Source organism: Narcine bancroftii, chromosome 1 (genome assembly GCF_036971445.1).
Source record: "Narcine bancroftii isolate sNarBan1 chromosome 1, sNarBan1.hap1, whole genome shotgun sequence".
Taxonomy (NCBI): domain Eukaryota; kingdom Metazoa; phylum Chordata; class Chondrichthyes; order Torpediniformes; family Narcinidae; genus Narcine; species Narcine bancroftii.
The window spans coordinates 444,703,498-444,723,094 of NC_091469.1; the positions used below are offsets into that span (position 1 = coordinate 444,703,498).

The following is a 19,597-nucleotide window of genomic DNA, read 5'->3' on the forward strand; positions in this document are numbered from 1 at the left end:
AGTGCAGAATTACAGAGATCAGTTTGAATGAAGCAAAGGCCACATTTTACTATTTTGTGATTCGTTCAGAAGTCTAATGACAGCGGATAAGAAATTCTCCTTCATTCTGATGGTACATGTTCTCATATTCTTGAATCTTACCAATGGGAGGGAGATGAAGCATGTGCAGCTGAAGTTGGATGAATCTTTGATTGGGTAGCTATTTTTTCAAGGCAGCAGGAGTTACAGATGGAGGGGAGGGAGCCTGGGCCATATTCAAACTTCTGCAGTTTCTTGCAGTCTAGAGAGGAGCTGTTCCTACGTGACGCAGGGATGGGTCCTGATGGTGATTTCAGTGGTGCACACAATGGTGTGAAAGTTGAGGGATGCAGGTAAACATGCCACATTTCCTCGGTTTTCTGAGAAAGTAGTCGTGGGATGCCCTTTTTTGGTCATTACATTGACATAGGTGGACAACGACAAATCTCTAGAGATGTTTACCATGAGGAACTTTAAGCTGCCACCTATCTCCACCTCAGCATTGTTAATGCAGACCAGAAAGTGAGTTGCACTCCTCCTTCAGAAGTCTATAAAGCATCTCCTTGGCCTTGCTGATTTTGGGGGTTCTCTCTTTTATACTCTGCCTCATTGTAGTTGGTGATCCTGTTGTCACACAAAAATTTAAAAATTGAAGTGGACCTGTGTTTGGCAATCAGTCACGGAGTATAGTAGTGCATGGAAAACACACCCCTGTAGCGCCCTGATATTGAGGATGATTGTGGAGGAGATGCTGTCACCAATCTTCACCTTCAGAATAGAAAGTCATGTATCTAATAGCAAAGAGAGTTTCTGAAATTAAGGTCACAGAGCTGGGGAATTTTGTTTGGTACTATTGTGTTGAAAATGCAGCTGTTGACAATAAATTGTAGTTTCATATGTGTACAATCTAGGTTTTTCAAGGTTGAGTCTAGGACCAGAGGGATGGCATCTGCTGTGGACTTGATGTGGCAGTATGCAAATTGGAGTGAGAGCCATGACCAGCTTCCCAAATAACTTCATGATGGTGGATGTTAGAGCCAGGATGATGCCTTTCATGTTGAGCAAAAATGATAATGAAAGGCACTTTCATTTGAAACAATAACTTTATTTCCTTTCCCATAGATGCAAACTGAACTGCTGAGCATAATTTTGTAAAATTGAGTAGTTGAATTTTCTGTAATACTGGAGTTCAGTTAATGTTGATTTTTAAAAATCTTCATTAGCATTTATTTTTCTTGATAGTGTGGAATATTTTTAAAAGTTAGGATAAATGAGCCTGTTGTCCAGTCTACATATGGATGAGCTAATTGCTCTCTGAAATGTAAACTTTTGGTAAGTTGAAGATTTATGTCCAAACTTGCCATAGATTCCTCTAAATCATCTTATGTTATTTGAAGACAATTTTGCTTCAATTTACTAATGAATAAAGGCACTAAAAATGGGTTACGTTCCAATAATAAATGCAGTTTATTTGCATAACTGCCTTTTGAAAGCACAGCACACATCATTCAAAAAAATGAATCAACTTGCAAGTATCTTCAGATATTATTTAGTTCCCTCCATAGAGATTAATAAATGGCTTCCTTATTTGAAATGCTGATGGTGGAGTGTCAAGTCCATTTTTGCCTTAAGCCAGTGGTTCTCAACCTTTCCTTCCCACTCACAGACTACTTTTAAGTCATCCTTATGCCATCAATGCTCTGTGATTAGTAAGGAATTGCTTAAAGTGGTCTGTGAGTGGGAAGGGAAGGTTGAGAATTACTGCTCTAGACCCAATTCTTACCGAAATATTCTGCCCATTTCCTTTGGAGTTATGAAACCATGCACATAACGAGTCAATTAGGTTCAATTGAAACAGTGGTTTTCAAACTTTTTCTTTTCACTCACCTACCACCTTAAGTAATCATTTACTAATCACAGAGCACCTTTGGCATAGGGAATATTTAAAGTGGTGTGTGAGTGGGGGGAAACAAGGTTGAGAACCACTGCTTTAAGCTGTTTATTGTGCATCATGGGTCCTCTACTGGCATCACCTACGGCTCCTAGAACACTTCCTCCAGCGTTGTCTCCGCTCCATCCTCAACATTCATTGGAGCGACTTCATCCCTAACATCGAAGTACTCGAGATGGCAGAGGCCGACAGCATCGAATCCACGCTGCTGAAGATCCAACTGCGCTGGGTAGGTCACTTCTCCAGAATGGAGGACCATCGCCTTCCCAAGATCGTGTTATATGGCGAGCTCTCCATTGGCCACCGAGACAGGTGCACCAAAGAAGAGGTACAAGGACTGCCTAAAGAAATCTCTTGGTGCCTGCCACATTGACCACCGCCAGTGGGCTGATATCAAACGGTGCTTCTTGGCGCCTCACAGTTCGGCGGGCAGCAACCTCCTTTGAAGAAGACCGCTGAGCCCACCTCACTGACAAAAGACAAAGGAGGAAAAACCCATCACCCAACCCCAACCAACCAATTTTCCCTTGCAACCGCTGCAACCGTGTCTGCCTGTCCCGCATCGGACTTGTCAGCCACAAACGAGCCTGCAGCTGATGTGGACATTACGCCCCCCATAAATCTTCGTCTGCGAAGCCAAGCCAAAGAAAGAAAGAAGAAGATATTTTGGAGGGAAACATCCACTGCAGGGCTGTTCTTCAGTGCATGGTTTTGGTTAAAGTGGATGAAGATTTTTACTTATGGCCATTAGATGGGTGTCATACAATTTTTTTTAAAACAAATTAGTGTGTCCTGTTGCACATCCCTTCCTAATGTGTACTGAAGCTCCTTTGAAATGCTCTTTTTTTTAAAAATCAACATCTTGCACAGTTTTGATACAGGCTTTCATCATTTTCCAATGGGAATATAGTGTAAAGTTTTCAGACTGCCACATTACTATAAAGGGTTAAATTATGGAACATATTGCCTCAACTTTGTGGGCATAAGACTCAAAATGAGGCTGTCCGACTACCAATTAAAATTTCTTCAAATTGCATTGGCGGTTGTCAGTTTCTTGGAAGTCTGATCCCTTCTGGACATAGCCCGATGGAATGTGGAAATGCACAGTAGTGTTCTCCTGGAGAAAATTACTTGTTATCTAAGGAAGATGTATAACGTGTTTTTGCAGGCATGGTAGCCTTACTTGCAGAATGTAGGGTTGAATATTTAGGGATACTTATTCTGTTCCTGAATTCTATGTCCTTTTGAGATCTAGGCAAGAAAAGGAATTAGACCCTCTGAAGTGGATCCCAGATCCTGACAGTTCCTCCTCTTTTCCTGCTTTTCTATTTTTTCTCTCTTTTCTATTTTTTTTTGGGGAGGGGGGATGGGGCTGTTTGGAGATATGGACAACTTGTACCATTGATTTTCTCATTTCAATTTATGTATTTAAGTAATGGTTATTGTTTGACCATAAAATTGAAATAAAGTATTCAAAAAAAAACTTTGCATGTATTCTCTAGAGTTCAGGAAATGTAGAGATTCAATGCACAAAGCATGTGTGTGTGTGAAGGTGGGGAAAAATTCCAGACAAGAGGAATTTATTGTAAAATTAGGGCTGATTGAGGTTTGCATAAAGGATGAAGGTGCAGTTCAAATGTTAGTACAGGTTGTACCTTTCTGATCCGATGCTCTTTGGTCCGGAAACTTCCATGGTCTGGCATGTTTCAATCTGCTGCTGTTAGTATAAACTCTTTACAGCCAACATGAGACTCAAACCCTGGTCCAGATCTCTGGCGCTGTAAAGGCATTGCACTAACCACTACGCTAACCATGCCACCCCACAACATTATTTCCTGTTTTAAGCTTTGTTCTACCTTTGATATGTTTACATTGGGGGTTCCCTTAGGGGTCATTTTTCTGTGATCCGGCAATGGCCAGGTCCCAACATCGTTGGATTAAAGAGGTACAATTTGTACTCACATTGATTTATATTATGTAAAGTTGTAAAATCAGATGAAATGCACATCAGCTTTGAATTAATGGCTGAGGGAGGATAGAGGATTTGAATGACCTAATCCTCAAAAGAATGAGTGCCTTTCAAATTCTTTATTTATTAATAAGTTATCAAATCAGGTTCAAAGTACAGTACAGCTGAACTAGAAAATAAGATTTGCTACTGAATAACATCTTCAAGACTCAACGAACAGTCTTATCACTAATATTCTGCAAACCTTCATGATCTCTGTACTCTTGTTTCTGTTCTCCTATGCATACCAATTTTTCAATAGTCTACCTTTGGTAGCCTTGATCCTCAATTCTGGGATTCTTTCAGTAATCTCTTTATCTTCCTCTCGCTTCCACTGCTCCTCGGTCTTTTACACCTTCTTCCATAACTTCAGTCATCTAAGAAATTCTTTAAAAAGTTAGTTTGTTCTAACTTTGTTTGATTATTTAAGAACATTAACATTTTTGACATCAAAGGTGATGCACAAATTCAAGTTGTGCATAGACTCTTACCACTTCCCCTCAGAAAGTAAGCCATAAGGTTGTTTTGTGCATTATCAGATCTTTAAATTATTTTTTTCTAATTTTCCTTGTTGTATTGCAGTAATTTACATTGGTTATGCAATAATCTGTTAACTGGAAATGGTGCTGACATTGTGACAAATTACATGAATGTAAATTTATTTCTCCATAGCCTGAAGGCAGTGGTCTCCTGGATGAAGAATTTACTGTGGCACGACTGTACATTAGTAAAATGAAATCTGAAGTGAAGACCATGGTAAAACGCTGCAAGCAGTTGGAGAGTACGCAGGTCGAGAGCAACCAGAAGTTAGAAGAGAATGAAAAGGAACTGGCAGCTTGTCAACTTCGCATCTCCCAGGTAATTGATGGAATAATTCAAGCATGGCATTAATTTTATTAATCTTCTGAGCAATAACTTCAGTCCAAAGGCATTTGAAAAGAAAGTACTTCCTTGTAGACTCTATCAAATGTTTCTTTTTAATCTGCTTGACTGACACTTTGAGTAACAAATCAATTTGCTTTGTCTATATCTGGGCCAGATATCAACTGTTGTAGATTAGTCAATGTGAAGATGCTTAATTTAGAAATAAACTGTCATACAAGCAAGTGTTATCAAGATACATAAAGCATGTTGGGGACAAAGTACTTCAATAATATGATTAAAAGTAGTGCATTCAGTCTGTCTGGTCAAATTTTTTTTTGCTTTTGCCTTTGTAAATTCTAGCATTTATTTTAAACAGTTGAATAGCAAAAATATGTCACTTTGCACTTGTGATAATCCATCACAAAGCAGAATAATAGTGTGAGTACATGTCACATGCATTTCTCGTGTTCAGTTGAAGCTTTGATTCAAATAAGTTCAGGTTAGTTTGTTTTTTCTTTTATCTTGCCTTTGACCCGCTTAAAAAAAAAGATGTCTATTGTATGCATTTGTGAAAGCTTGGTATTGGTAATCAATGAGGGAAAATTATGAAAAAAAAATCAGTTTGGATTTCCCAATTAATTTTATTGAAGTGCCAGGTTGAAAGCTACATAAATTTAGCCAGCCCTTCCAATCTTTTCTTTCCTTATCTTAATTAGATTGAGGAGTGATATCTGTCAACTTGGGACCATAATTCTTGGAAAACCCTCATTTTTTTTGGATTGTTAATCTATTCTCCTTCCCTAAAGTTTAGGGGAAAGATGAGGGAGACTTTCTTCATTCAGAGGGTGGTGGGTGTGTGGAATGAGCTTCCAACCAAAGTGGTGGATGCGGTTTGAATTTTAATATTTAAGGAAAACTTGGATAGGTATAAGGACAAGAGAGGTGTGGAGGGTTATAGGCTGGGTGTGGGTCAATAGGACGAGGTGGGAGAAGGTGTTCAGTATGGACTAGAAAGGATGAACTGGCCTGTTTCTGTGCTGTAATTGTTATATGGTTATATTGATTCCACTACAATTTTGCATTTTCTGAGGTGTGTGATCAGGACAAAGATTTGGGCTGTGGTTTACTGCTTCTGCCGTTTATGTTGGTCCTTTGATCTCTTCATAAGTATACTAAAGGTTCCTGTGGATCAGGTGTCCTCTGAAGGAAGCATTGAGAATGTCTTTGAACCTTTTCCTCTCTCCACCCGGTAATATTTTGTGATGGCAGAACTTTGAATAATGCATCTGATTCAGTTGCTTCAATTATGAAGCAAGGTGAATAGAAGTTCCTAGGAAAGGTTCACCATCAGTATGAAAATAATTTTAAAAATTAGATAACTAGCTCTAGTACTGCGCATTTTCTTGCATGGAACACTACAGGACCTTTGGCCCTCAATGTTGTCCTGACCTTATTATTCCTTCCTAAAAAACAAGTACTAAACCCTCCCTATCCCATAACCATCTATTTTTCTTACATGGAAAATGTGTAAGCCTCCACCACTATTTCCGGCAAGGCATTCCAGGTACCCACAATTTTTTTTATTAAAAAAATTACTCCTGATGTCTTCCCTAAACTTCCTTCACTTAATTTCGTACACATGTCCTCTGGTGTTTGCAGATCCTGCGCTGGGAAGCAGTTGCTGACTGTCCACCCTCTCTATGCCTTTCATAATCTTGTTGATCTCTATTAAATCTCCTCTCACCCTTCTATGTTCCACTACTATTCTCAGCTTTTTTCCTACAAGCTAGTTTTTTTAAATCCACACAGCCAAGGTTCCACTGATTCTGTGCCTCATGACTTTCTGGATGAGTCTCTCGTGGGGACCTTGTCGAATGCCTTGCTAAAATCCATTTAGACCACAACCCCTCATCAACTTCTTTTGTTACCTCCTCAAAAAACTCAATTAGACTAGTGAGGCACAACCTTCCCTTCACAAATCCATGCTGACTATCCTTGAGTAGACCGTACTTGTCCAAATGCTCAAAGATCCTATCCTTAAGAATCTTCTCCATTAGTTTGCACACCACTGACATAAGATTCACCAGTCTGTTATTCCCAGGATTCTCCCCATTACCTTTTTTAAACAAGGGGACTACATTTGCCATTCTCCAATCCTCTGGCACCTCCCCGTGGCCAAAAAGGATTCAAAGATCATAGCTACTGTCCCAGCTACCTCTTCCCACAGCAACCCGAGGTATATTGCGTCCAGCCCTGGGACTTAACAATCTTAATGTTTTTAAGAAGATCGAACACTTCCACTTCCTTAATCTCCACATTGTCCAGCACACAGGCCTGTTCAATTTCGACCTCACTGTGATCAAGGTCTTTTTCTCTTGTGATTACTGATGCAAAGTATTAATTTAGAACCTTCCCAACCTCCTCTGCCTCCAGGCACATGTTGTCTCCTTTAGTGGCCCCACCTTCATTCTCATCCTTCTTGTTCATATAGACATAGAATACCATGGGGTTCTACTTAATTCTACATGCCAAAGCCTTCTCATGTCCCCTTCGAACTCTCATGTCCATTCTTAAGCTCCTTTTGGGCTATCATATGCCTCTCATGAGTTCTTCCCCTTTCCTGCTTACTGTATCTAATGTATGCTTTCTCCTTATTCTTCTTGATGTTGCCTGACTGGTTTCATCAGCCACGGTTCCCTTTTCATACCATCTTTTCCTTGTCCCAGTGGGACTAACCTATCCTGAACCCTGCACAAGTGGTCTCTAAACTTCCTCCACATTACTTCTGTCATTTCACCCTTGAACATACATTTCCAATTATTCTTGCTAGTTCCTGCCTCATCTCTTCATAATTGGCTCTTCCCCAATTAAGCATTTTCCCAGTTTGACTTTTATCCTTTTCCATAGCTATGTTGAAGCTAAGGGAGTTATGATCACTCTCACCAAAATGCTCCCCCACTGAGAGGTCCACCACTTGACCAGGTTCATTGCCCAGAACCAGATCCAGTAATGGCCTCTCCACTAGTCAGCTGATCCACATACTGTGACAGGAATCCTTCTTGTACACACCTAACAAATTCAGCCCTATTTATCCCTCTTGCAGTCATTTGATGCCAGTCAATAGTGGGGAAGTTGAAATCACCCATAACTACAACCTTGTATTTCCCGCACCATTCCAATATCTGCTTGCTTCTCAGTGTCCCGATGGCTATTTAGGGTCTATAGACTACTGCCAGCACGATAACAGCTCCCTTCCCATTTCTGACTTCAACCCACATGGACTCAGTGGACACACCCTCTGTAATGTCCTCCTTTTCTATAGCCGTGATACTGTCCCTGACCAGTAATGCTACTCTTTCTTTCTCCCACACCACCCCCCAATTTTCTACCTCCTATCCTATATTATTTTTAAAACACCTAAACCCTGGTACCTGCATGAGCCAATCTTGCTCTTCCTCAGCCAAGTTTCATTAATGGCTGCAGCATTGTAGTTCCACATACAATTCATGCTCTAAGTTCATCCCCTTTATTCCTAATGCACCTAGTATTGACGTAGACACATTTCAAACCCTCTAACTGGCTAGCATTATGTTTTGTTCCTTGCCTGTCCTTTCTTAACCAACTCCAAGCACATTACATCATGCTTTTGTCCTTCTACCCTAATCTCTGCCTTCACATTCTGATTACCACCCCCCCCCCCCCTGCCAAACTAGTTTAAGCCCTTCCAACAGCTCTAGCAAACCTGCCCACCAGGATATTGGTCCCTTCCAGTTCATTTGCAGGCTGTCCTTTTTAGACAGGTCAGACCTTCCCAGAAGAGATCTCAGTGATCCACAAATCTGAACTCCTGCCCTGGCACTAACTCTTCAGCCATGCACTCATCTGCCACAACTTCCTGTTCCTACACCTTCTGGCACATGGCACAGGCAGCAATTCTGGGATTACCACTCCTGAGGCCCTGCTTTTTAACTTTCTTCCTAACTCCCTATCTTCCCTCTTCAGGACCTCATCTCTACTCATTAGTCCCCACATGGACCATGACATCTGGCTGCTCGCCCTATGATCTTGATCAGAGACGTCTCTGACCCTGGCTTCTGGGAGGAAACATACCATCCAGGAGCCTCAATCTTTTTTTTTTTAATTTTTTATTTTTCACACCATAAATCACATTAACCATGGTACACACTTTTTCCTTTTCACACATATACAGTGCCATTTTCTCCCCCCCCCCCCTCCCATCCCACCCTAGCCTCAATCTTGTTCACAGAATTTTCTATCTGTTCTCCTAACCAATGAATCCCCAATTACCACAGGTCTCCTCTTCTTTCCAGGCCCCCCCCCCCCCCGAGCCAGGGGGCTAGCCTCTGTGCCAGACAGGCAACCACCTCAATTTTCCCTGGTAGATTATTCTCGCGTCACCGCCACCCCCCCCCCCCCCCCCCCCACACAACAGTATACTTGTTGAGGGAAATGGCCACACAGGTGCTCTGCACTTCCAGTTTCTTCCCCTTCCCTCTCCTGACAGTCACCCAGTTGCCTGACTCTTGACTTTTAGGGTGACTGCCTCCCTGAAACTCCTGTCTATCACTACCTCTGCCTCTCTTAAGTTCTGAAGTTCATCCAGCTCCACTTTCCTAACTTAGTTTCCCAGGAGCTGCAGCTGGATGCACCTCTTGCAGGAGTAGTCATCAGAAATAAACATGCTGATCCCTGACTTCCAACATCTTACAATTGGAGCACTGGACTGCCCTAACTATTGCCTCCGTTACCTACTCTTAAGTTAATTAAATTAATTAAACTTACCAGCCTTCCCACTCCATGTCCCAGTTCTCTGAAGCCTCTCGAGCCAAAGCCTCAAAGCTCCACTTCTACACTGGGCAAGTTCTCACATCCACAAATCAACCCTCTGCTTAACCCTTCAAATGTCCTCCATGCTCTTTTTAAGCATCACTTACCTAAGCTGATTTTTCCACTCCCTGCTCTCAACGAGTCCCTCCTCCTACTCCGATGGTCTGACAATAGATTGTCTACTATTACATCTGATTTTAAAAGCTGGATATTGGATGCCCAATTAGTGAAGTAATGTTGTATTCTAGTGGGAGATGAAATGGTTAATGCAAATTGGGAATATAGCTTAAAAAGGTATGATCAATTTGTAAGTTTTCTAATGGTAAGATAAAATCATCTTGTAAATCCTTGGGCAGCTGAAGCAAGAAATACAGAAGAAAACTTTGAGTCCAGGAAGAGCATGAGTATTCTATGGTCTTGATGAAAGTCGTTACATCCTCTGTCCATGCCCTTTCTCACCAGTGCTCCAAATAAATTACTATGTAATTTCTCCTTTATTTATTTTTTGGATTGTATGATCCGTGACTTAATCTGCATAATGCCACGATTGGTGGAGAAAATGGTAACAGTGACTAATCTGTTAAATGCTTCATGTTGCAATGTTTTAGAAAAATATCAATAAATGCCATTCTGATATTGAGAAAAGGCCTTATGGACAAGAATAGACTTAAAAAGGATAGTTAATTAATTTCCCAGGGAAAAGTGGAATGAAAGAGGGCATAGCTTTTAGGTGAGAGGGGAACAGTTTAAAGGAGATTTGCACAGCAATTTTTTTTCCAAACTTGTAGAGGAGTAGGTGACTGAAACATTCTGCCATTGCTGAGGCAGATAAATAGCAACCATTAAGAGGCATTGAGGAAAGGATATCAACAGACAGAAAATGGATCATGTGCTTGCAGGTGAAATTAATTTGGTACATTAAGTCGGTATTGTGGTTGGCACAGGCATTGTGTGTCTAAGGGCATTTTTCTACACTGTTCTATTATAAATAAACAAATATTTCTGTTTCTTTGCTTTTAGAAATCTATTAGGTTCAAAAAAATTAAAGGGTAATTTTTAGAATTTTATTCCCCTTCAATCACTTAGGTTGCTGCTATTCATTTACTGCCATTCTCCCTCTGTTTCTGATCTTCAAAATTTATTTTTGGTTACTGTAATTGGAATCTTTTTGAATCATGCAATCAAAGAAGTAGAGGCTTCATCTCACTTTGGCTGTGCTGACCTGATGCCTATCTATACTCTACATTTGCAATATGTTATCTCTCTACCCCTTTCTTATTCTTCGTACTTGTCCAAATGTTTTTGAAATATTGCAGGTGTATCTGCTTCCTCGACTTCCTCTGACAGCTCATTCCAGATAAACTTGCCCCATGGATCTCCTTTACATTTCTCCACCCTCACCTTAAATCTGTGTCATCCAGATAGAGACTACCCTGCCCTGGAAAATAAGATGTTTAAAAGTTGGCTATTAAAAGATTAAAATTTATGATGTGGTAGTTTTATTTAATTAAAATACCCATGAAAGAAAGCACACTGTATGTCCTTCCAATTCATATCAGATTTTAATTTAAGTTACACCAATTTATTTTAATCAATGATCCTAGCACGAGGCAAAGATCAAGTCACTCACAGAATACTTGCAAAACGTTGAGCACAAAAAGAGGCATTTGGAAGAATCTGTTGACTCGCTAAATGAAGATTTGGTCAAGCTTCAAGCGCAAGGTATGTGCAACTTTCATGGGCTTTAATGTTTTACATGGTACATGTATCCTTTTTAAACCGAATATTTTTGATTTATCTGAAGAACTAATGTTCTAATGTACAAAACTTTGTCAACAATAAATGAATGTATATTTATAATGAGTGCAAAGAGAAATTAATTTGCTTTGATTGAACTTTGTAATTTGTTAGACTATAACATAAAGGTCGAGGCGGGATCATTGGTTACATTTAAGGAAAGATTGGATCGTTACATGGATAGGAGGGGACTAGAGGGGTATGGACCGGGTGCTGGTCAGTGGGACTAGGAGGGTGGGGATTTTCTACGGCATGGACTAGTAGGGCCGAACTGGCCTGTTCTGTGCTGTAAGTGGTTATATGGTTATTAGGAGTTGGTGCAGGCCATCTATCATTCATCAAGTCATAGCTGACATCCATCTCAGTGCCATTTTCCTACATGTCCCGTTATTATCCAGAAATCTAGTGACCACTGTTTTGAATGAATTTGGAACCTCTAGATAATATAGTATAGAGAATTCCACAGATTGGCCACTTTTTGTGAAAAAAATTCTCCTCAACTCCGTCCAACATGACCTATCATATTCTGAAATAAAAATCAGAAGATTGTATCTAGTTGTCATTATCATGCATAAAATACTTGGACTAATTATAACATTAGAGTCCAGGGTTAGAGGATCATGCATAATTATTCTAATTAATACAGGGCAGCTGCATATATTCTCAATGAGTGACATTAATTGACGTTGGGTGAGGTGGGACTATGGTCCCCATTAGGGCAGACTAACAAGAAAAGTGTCAACAAGAGAAGTGAGGGCAACTTCTCCGGAAAAAGGTTTCAGCTAGCCATTGAATAATTTTGGCCTTGAAGCCAGAGATGAGATTCATAGTTATACAACACCATGTCCAATGCCAATATTTTGCCAAGTACAATAATCCCAATTGCAAGTGCATTCTAACCAGTGTTTTGAAAAGTAGTAAAATAATATCTCTTCTGACGGGAAGCATGTTGTATGCTGCCTTCACCACCCTATTCACCTACATTGCCACTTTCAGAGAACTATGGAATTGAACACCTCTCATCATCACTTCTTCATGCCCTTCCATTTACTGTGTGTTTATCCTACCATCATTTGACTTCCCAAAATTAATCATCTAAGGTTATGTCATCGAGTTCGTAGGAAGCCAACCAAGTTTGCAAAGAAGTGAATTTTTCTTCATTGTAGAGTGAAATTAAGGCCAGTAATATCCACCAAATTCTGATATTTAATTTGGGATGGTTACCTTGAAAATTGAGTGCATAAAGTTCATGTTGTCGCCGCGCACTACTCGAAAGAAAGACTCGCACATGAGTGCAGTCAGGTTAAGCTCTGTTTTACTGGGGGCTCAGGCCTGACTTTTCTATCTCTCGCGCTCCTGCCATTTCCCCCTTTTTACTAACGCAATGACCTGCATAACAAAAGCGGTTACCCTCTTGCATGACAATACCTTCTTCGCCATGTGCTGTCCCTGTCTGTTAGCTGTGCAATGAGGCCAGCGCCATTTTGGGGTCACTGGCCCTTAAGCTGCCCATGCTGTTCGTCTGCCGGTTCGCTTGCTGGGGCCAGTGCCGCTGTGCGGTCTGCTAGCTTTTAGGTCCACTCGTCGCCTGGAGCGTTGGTTTGATCACTGCGGCAGCGGGCCGCCACAGTATAATTAAATTTAAATAACTAAATTACTGCTGATTATAAGCAAATTTTGGAAAGATGGTTATTCTGATTTTTGTTTATGAATTTATAGAAAAAGTACATGAAATGGAAAAAGAGCACTTGAACAAAGTACAGACAGCGAATGAAGTGAAGGTAACACTGAGAACTAATTCCTTTTCTATGGTTTTGTCTTTAATGCTTTGTAATGTTCTGCATCTCTGTTCATAGAATGCTATATGTTGTGAAATATTTAACTTGGATTACTCATTTGTTTGTGCATTATAGCAAGCTGTAGAACAACAAATGCAGAGCCATCGAGAGGCTCACCAAAAACAGATCAGCAGTTTAAGGGATGAGATTGAAAAGAAGGAGAGACTCATCACTGACCTTCAAGAGTATGTTTCAAATGTTAAAACATTATTTTTAATCTACATTAAATTTACATACATAAAGGTTTCAAGTTTTTGTATATAAAATAAGTTTTTGTGCATTTAAGACATTCAAAAATTTCTATAATCCATTGCATCATGTAATAAATTTCTCAATAAATAGAACAGCAATGTTCTAGACAAGAATGCAATGCATTTTTGAAATCTTTAAAGTGGTCTTTGACTCTTGATGCATTCAACTTCAGAAACCTTCTGGATAAATCTTATAGCTGCTTGTTTGCATGTTTATTTTAATTAAAATAATTATAAAAAATATAACTGATTCAGGGGCCAGACCCTACTTAGTGTCCGTGAAATGCACTGTTGACTGAGATTTTAAATTTCCAGAATGCAGAATTGTTACAATAACCATTTCCTTGCATATTTTTATTTTCACTCTTTTAATCTTAATTGGGTTGGGGCGGGGGATTAGTGTAAGGTAGAAGTTCTTCAGGCAGTATTTGGTACTTATGTGTTAGCTTTGATTTAGACTTGAAGAATTATTTGCTGCTTTGAGCGAAGTGAACTGAATTGCTGTTCTTTTCCAATTTGACACAGCCAAAATCAGAAGATGATGTTGGAGCAGGAGCGGCTACATGTAGAACATGAAAAGCTAAAAACTGTGGATCAGGAGAAAAGCCGTAAATTACATGAATTAACGTAAGAAATGGGTGGAGCGGAATGGTTGCATTACAAGAAGTCGGGATTTGCAACACATGCTAAATATATATTTAGAAGTTGCAATTTGTGCTGTAATATTGATACTAAATTATTTAAACAATTTGTAGTACATGGAATATTTAATAGATTATTATGTAACAAGTATCTATTTGGAGGAAAAGGGATTAGATTTCGTATTTGAAAGTCAATGTAACGTCATCAGTTGTGTGATCATCTCATTTTTCTTAAAAAAACATTGAATTTTAGCATTATGCAGGATCGGCGAGAGCAAGCAAGGCAGGACCTCAAAGGACTGGAAGAGACTGTGGTGAGTGAAGTTGAAGATTTTTTGGGGGTGGGATAGAGTTCATAGAATTTTTTTTTATATAGTTTGAATTTGTCCAATAAAATTCTTGTGTACAAATTCATTGATCCATTCTCATCGTTATTTTTTTTAAGGCAAAAGAACTTCAGACACTCCATAATCTTAGGAAGCTCTTTGTTCAAGACTTGGCCACTAGAGTCAAAAAGGTATGCAATAAGATCTCTTCTATGCGATGTCTGTACATGTATGGAGCATAATGGGAATCAATTCAGTAAGTTCAAACTAAAAGCATTAGATTTATTTCTCCATTGGAGTTTATAATTTGGATCAATAAATTTGCTGAATCATGTTTATTAGAAATTTTATAAGACCATGGTGTGTTTGTATTTATGTTTACAGCAGAAAGCTTCAGTTATTGGCAATCAAAAAAAAAAGAGGAAAATACTGGTAGAGTTCAGCAAGTCAAACATTTTTCTGAAATATTGACACTGCTTGACACGTTGAGTGATTCCACCATTTTCTGTGCTTGTAGTTTGTGTTGAACAATACAAATCTAGGATATTCCAAATACTTCAGATTTACCGTATTAGTTTTAGTTAAGAATACTATAATGCAGACTTCTGCAGCAACTACTGTGTACACAGCAAGATCCTACAAAGTGCAGTTACAGATTATTGAACAAACGAGAAACAACAGTTATCAGGTAAGCCCACAACTGACATGTGGTAGATTAAGAACCGAATAATTAGAGTCCAGGACTGGCATGATCTAATGTGAAGGAACGATAAGATGAGAAAACATTGAATGAAGAGAAGAGAGAGGGCATGTGCTTATTCAAGGAGAAAAGGGAGATGCAAGAATCCCCATCAACCAGAATCAGGAAGCCGCAATCAGACAGGCCCCTGGAGGAATGTAATTATTGCAAGAAAGAGCTCAAAAAGGGCATTTGGAATACCAAAAGGGGCCATAAGTCCTTGGTGAGCAGGAAAACACAAGGCATTTTACATGCATTAAAACAAGAGAATAACCAGGGAGAGGATAGGACCACTCATTGACAATTTCAAGGAGGGAATTTGGAGTCAAAATGGGCAAGGCTAAGTACTAAATGAGAACCTTGCATGAGTGATTACCATAGAGACGGACATGAACAGTGATAGGGAGCATAATGCAGAAATGCTCATGTATTAGGACTTTCTGAGATGAAGAAAGAGGTTAAATTATTTTGAGAAGCATTAAGGTGGATAAGAGTCCTGCACCTGAGGAGAGAAATCCCTAGTTCTTAAAAGATGCAAGTGAAGAGATTGCTGGAGCCATGACAAAGACCTTTGCATCTCTCTAATGACAAGAAGGTCCTGGATGACAGTGGCTAATGTAACTTTGTTTAGATGTGGAATAAAAAAAATTGTATTCCATGAAATTAGAGGCCAATAAGATCACAACAATGTTAGAAGAACTATTAGAAAGGATAATTGGAGGAGAGGATTTATGCACATTTGGAAAGTCGTGGTCAGATTAGGAACAATCAACATGGCTTTATTAAGGTAGGTCACATCTAACTCTTGATTTTGAGGAGGTTTCAACGACGGTTGATGCGGTAAGGGCAGTGGATTTTGTCTGTGGACTTTAATAAGGGGTTTGACGAGGTCCCTCATTGGAGTCTGATTCAGAAGGAGCAAACAAAGGGATCAATGTTGAGTTGATGGTTTGAATAGGAAATTCTCTGGCTCAAAAAAGACGAGAGTAGTGGCACAAGGGTGTTCTTCAGGCTGGGCAACTTGTGACCAGTGGTTTTCTACAGGGATCAATGCTGGGACACCTGTTGTTTGTGATGTATATGGTGGATGAAAAAAGTAGGTGGATGAGTTAGTAAGTTTGCAAATTATAAAGATTTGTGGATAGTGTAGAGTGATTTAAAATAATAAAGTAAATATTGATCAGTTACATATGTGGCAGAAAGAATGGCATGTGGAGTTTAATCTGTGCAAGTCGTCACCTTTATTTATCGTTTATACCATGCTCACACAGTAAAGATGAGATAGCATTTCTCCAAGACCATGGAGCATATTTACATAAATATAAGTTAGAATAGAAATTAAACAAATTAAAATTTTAAGACATGTACAGTAAAAGTCAACGGTACACGATCCACATGTTCTGGGAATTCAGGAGCCTGATGGCTTTGGGGGAAAGAACTGTTTCCCAATCTGGACATCAGGGCCTGAGTGCTATGGCACCTCCTACCAAACGGCAGAAGGGAGAACAGTTTACGTGAGGGGTGTGTGGAGTCCTTCACAATGCTTATTACCTTTCGCCTGTATCGAGTGTTGTAGATGTCCTTCATAATAGGAAGAGAATCCCCCAAGATCTTTTCCACTGATCATTTTAAGGTGCAAGTGTAAGGTGTTGCATAATGAGGTCAAATGTAAGTGGAATGTATGCAGTTAATGCAGAAGGATGTGGAGGTCCAGGTCCATAGTCGTTGAAGGTGACTGTGCAAGTAGATAGACTGGTATGCTTGCCTTACTGAGTGCTCCATTGAGTACAAACCGAGGAGGTCATGTTGTAGCTATAGAAAATTTTGGTTGGACTGACTTGGAATACTGTATGCAGTTCTGGTCATCCCATTACAGGAAGGATGAGGAGCCGAAGTTGCTGTGATGTATGCCGACCCTGAAGGGGTTTTCCTCTCTTCAGGAGTTGAGAGAGAGATTCTTTCATTGCTCTCCCTTTGTGATTCTTGCAACTTTCAAGTTCCATGCCTTCCTAATGGTGCCTATCTTTCTGACCCCCACCCTTTTTATTCCAGTGTCAACCTGGTTCTTGTTGTTTGTGATAAAGGGTTTTCAGCCCAAAATGATGACTCTTGATTACTACCAAATGTTGCCTTCATTAGAGGATAGAAGCAATGGGAAGAGGTTGGACAAACCTTGATTGTTTCCTGTAGAGTGTTGGAGACTGAGGGACGATCTGGAAGAAGTTGATAAAATAACAAGAAGCATTGATAGGGTAGATTGTCAGAATCTTTTCACCAGGCTGAAATTGGCATACACTAGAGGGCATGAATTTAAAGTTTAAGGGGTGGGAGGGAGAGTTTAATGGAGATATGAGGGGCATTTTTTTTGTGCAGAGTTACAGGGGTCTGGAATCAGCTGCTGTTGGAAGTAAGTATGATAGTTGTCTAAGAGACTTTAATATAGACACTTACATTTGCAGATAATAGATAATATCTTGTGCAAGCAGCAGAGCCTCAGTTTAATTTGGGCATCAGGGTCAGTGCAGGCATGTGGGTGATGAGCTTGTTCTGTACTGTTGTGTTTGTCATTTTATTGGTATTGCATCTATAATTTTATGATGTACAGATTATTTTCTTTCCGGTCAATTGTTTGTTCTGAAAATTCTCAAACTTTGCATTGGCAACCAGTTAGGTTGAGTTTATCTTTGATGCAAAAATAATTTATTCATTCCTAATTCTTCTTGAGTCATGAATCCTCACCTGGCCTTGAGATAAAGGCAACATTTCAGTGTGGCATTGAAGAGTACCAGTAAAACTAAAGTTAATGGACATCAATGACAAACATTCCAAATGTCAGAGTCCTATCCTGCAGAAAGGAAGATTCAATGGAGGTAATAGTGAGATTGAGGGTCCAACTAGCTTAAGTTGGTTCATCAATAACCACCTTGCCATCATAGGGTCAGAAGTGGGCATTTTCAGTAATCGCAGAATGCTCAGTTCATAGAACAGAGAACATTACAGCACAGTGCAGGCCCTTTGGTTACAGAGCTGTGCTAATCTATGCAAACTTACTCCACAACAGTCTTTTCCAACACAATCTCACATCCTTAACCCTTTATTTTTCTTACACTCGCAGTTCCATTTGCAGCTCATCTCAATGCTGACATTGATGTTCAAAATACTCAGCCAATCAGACTGCACTAGAAGAGAAACAACTAACTTTTCAGATCATAGACCATTTATCAGAACTGGGAAGGAACAAATGCTTGTTCAGATTCATGAGTGGTGGGATGGAGAGAAATATTTTGATCATCCTGGTTTTCCTCTTTCAGAATCATCTGCTCCCTTACCTTGCCCTTCCAGTTCACTGTTTGGGACCTATTCTTCATGGATTTGTGTATTCATATCTAAATCTCACCCTTGATAAACAACTTCTCTGGTATATGCACCAAGTTCTACCATCAGGTTTGGCCTGTTTACCTTTGGGGGAGACCCCCAGCAACAAATGGTAACTCTTCCCGTTAATATTGTTATCCCTTTTTCAAGCCGTCAAAGTTGAATCACTTCGAATAGGGGAGGAAACCTTTTGTTGTCTCAGAAAATAATTTGGGACCACTAGATCACCAACAATAAGATTCTTGAGAAAAGTGGCCAGTGTTCATTCAGATTATGACAAAAATTGTCTGCTTTGCAGGGGAGCCAAAAGTTCCAATTAAACATGGCCTAATCTTGTGTGACACTGTAGTTGTGTTAAATGAGATAGACTCAGAGCACACATGACAGCTTTAAACAAGAGATAACATTATACCATTATAATCTAAAATATCTTTCACTGACACAAGGACATGGTGGAAGCAGCACAGAGGGTACACAGGTGCCAGCCTCTGAGACCGGAATATAGGACAACATGCAATGAGCATGGATAAGCAATTTCAATTAATAAATCATAAGGGCTCCAAAAAAAATAGAAGGCAGCCATCTGGCCCATTGAGTCTGCGTAAGATCATGGATGGTCTAGCTTTGGGGTCAGCCCACCTGCCTGCCTTTTCACAACTGTTCCAAAATCTATCTAATTCTGTCTTGAGTATATTTTGTGAAGAAATTTTTCAGTTTGAAGCTCTGAAGTTTTACCACATCTAGACATAAATAATGATACATAGACAATGAGGGATAGTAATGCCTCCTAGCCAGGTTATTCATTTATTATCACAACATAAGCATCTGCCTGACAATGTGAAAAATTGGCCAGTAATATCTAGCTTAAGAAATCAAGACAAATCCACTCCGGCCTACTACTACCCAATCTGTCTTGTCTTGATGATTGACAAGTGCACCTT

At 39.7% G+C, this 19,597-nt stretch overlaps 1 protein-coding gene across 1 annotated transcript in view; it reads left to right on the forward strand.

Annotated features, from left to right (window-relative positions):
- LOC138751751 (kinesin-1 heavy chain) overlaps window positions 1-19,597 on the forward strand; it is a 166,260-nt gene that overhangs the window by 120,386 nt on the left and 26,277 nt on the right. Inside the window, exons 16-22 of the mRNA XM_069914457.1 lie at window positions 4,650-4,835; window positions 11,294-11,411; window positions 13,206-13,267; window positions 13,400-13,509; window positions 14,101-14,202; window positions 14,470-14,530; window positions 14,662-14,733. Of these exons, the coding sequence (XP_069770558.1) occupies window positions 4,650-4,835; window positions 11,294-11,411; window positions 13,206-13,267; window positions 13,400-13,509; window positions 14,101-14,202; window positions 14,470-14,530; window positions 14,662-14,733 (711 nt within the window). The remainder of the gene's footprint in view (window positions 1-4,649; window positions 4,836-11,293; window positions 11,412-13,205; window positions 13,268-13,399; window positions 13,510-14,100; window positions 14,203-14,469; window positions 14,531-14,661; window positions 14,734-19,597) is intronic.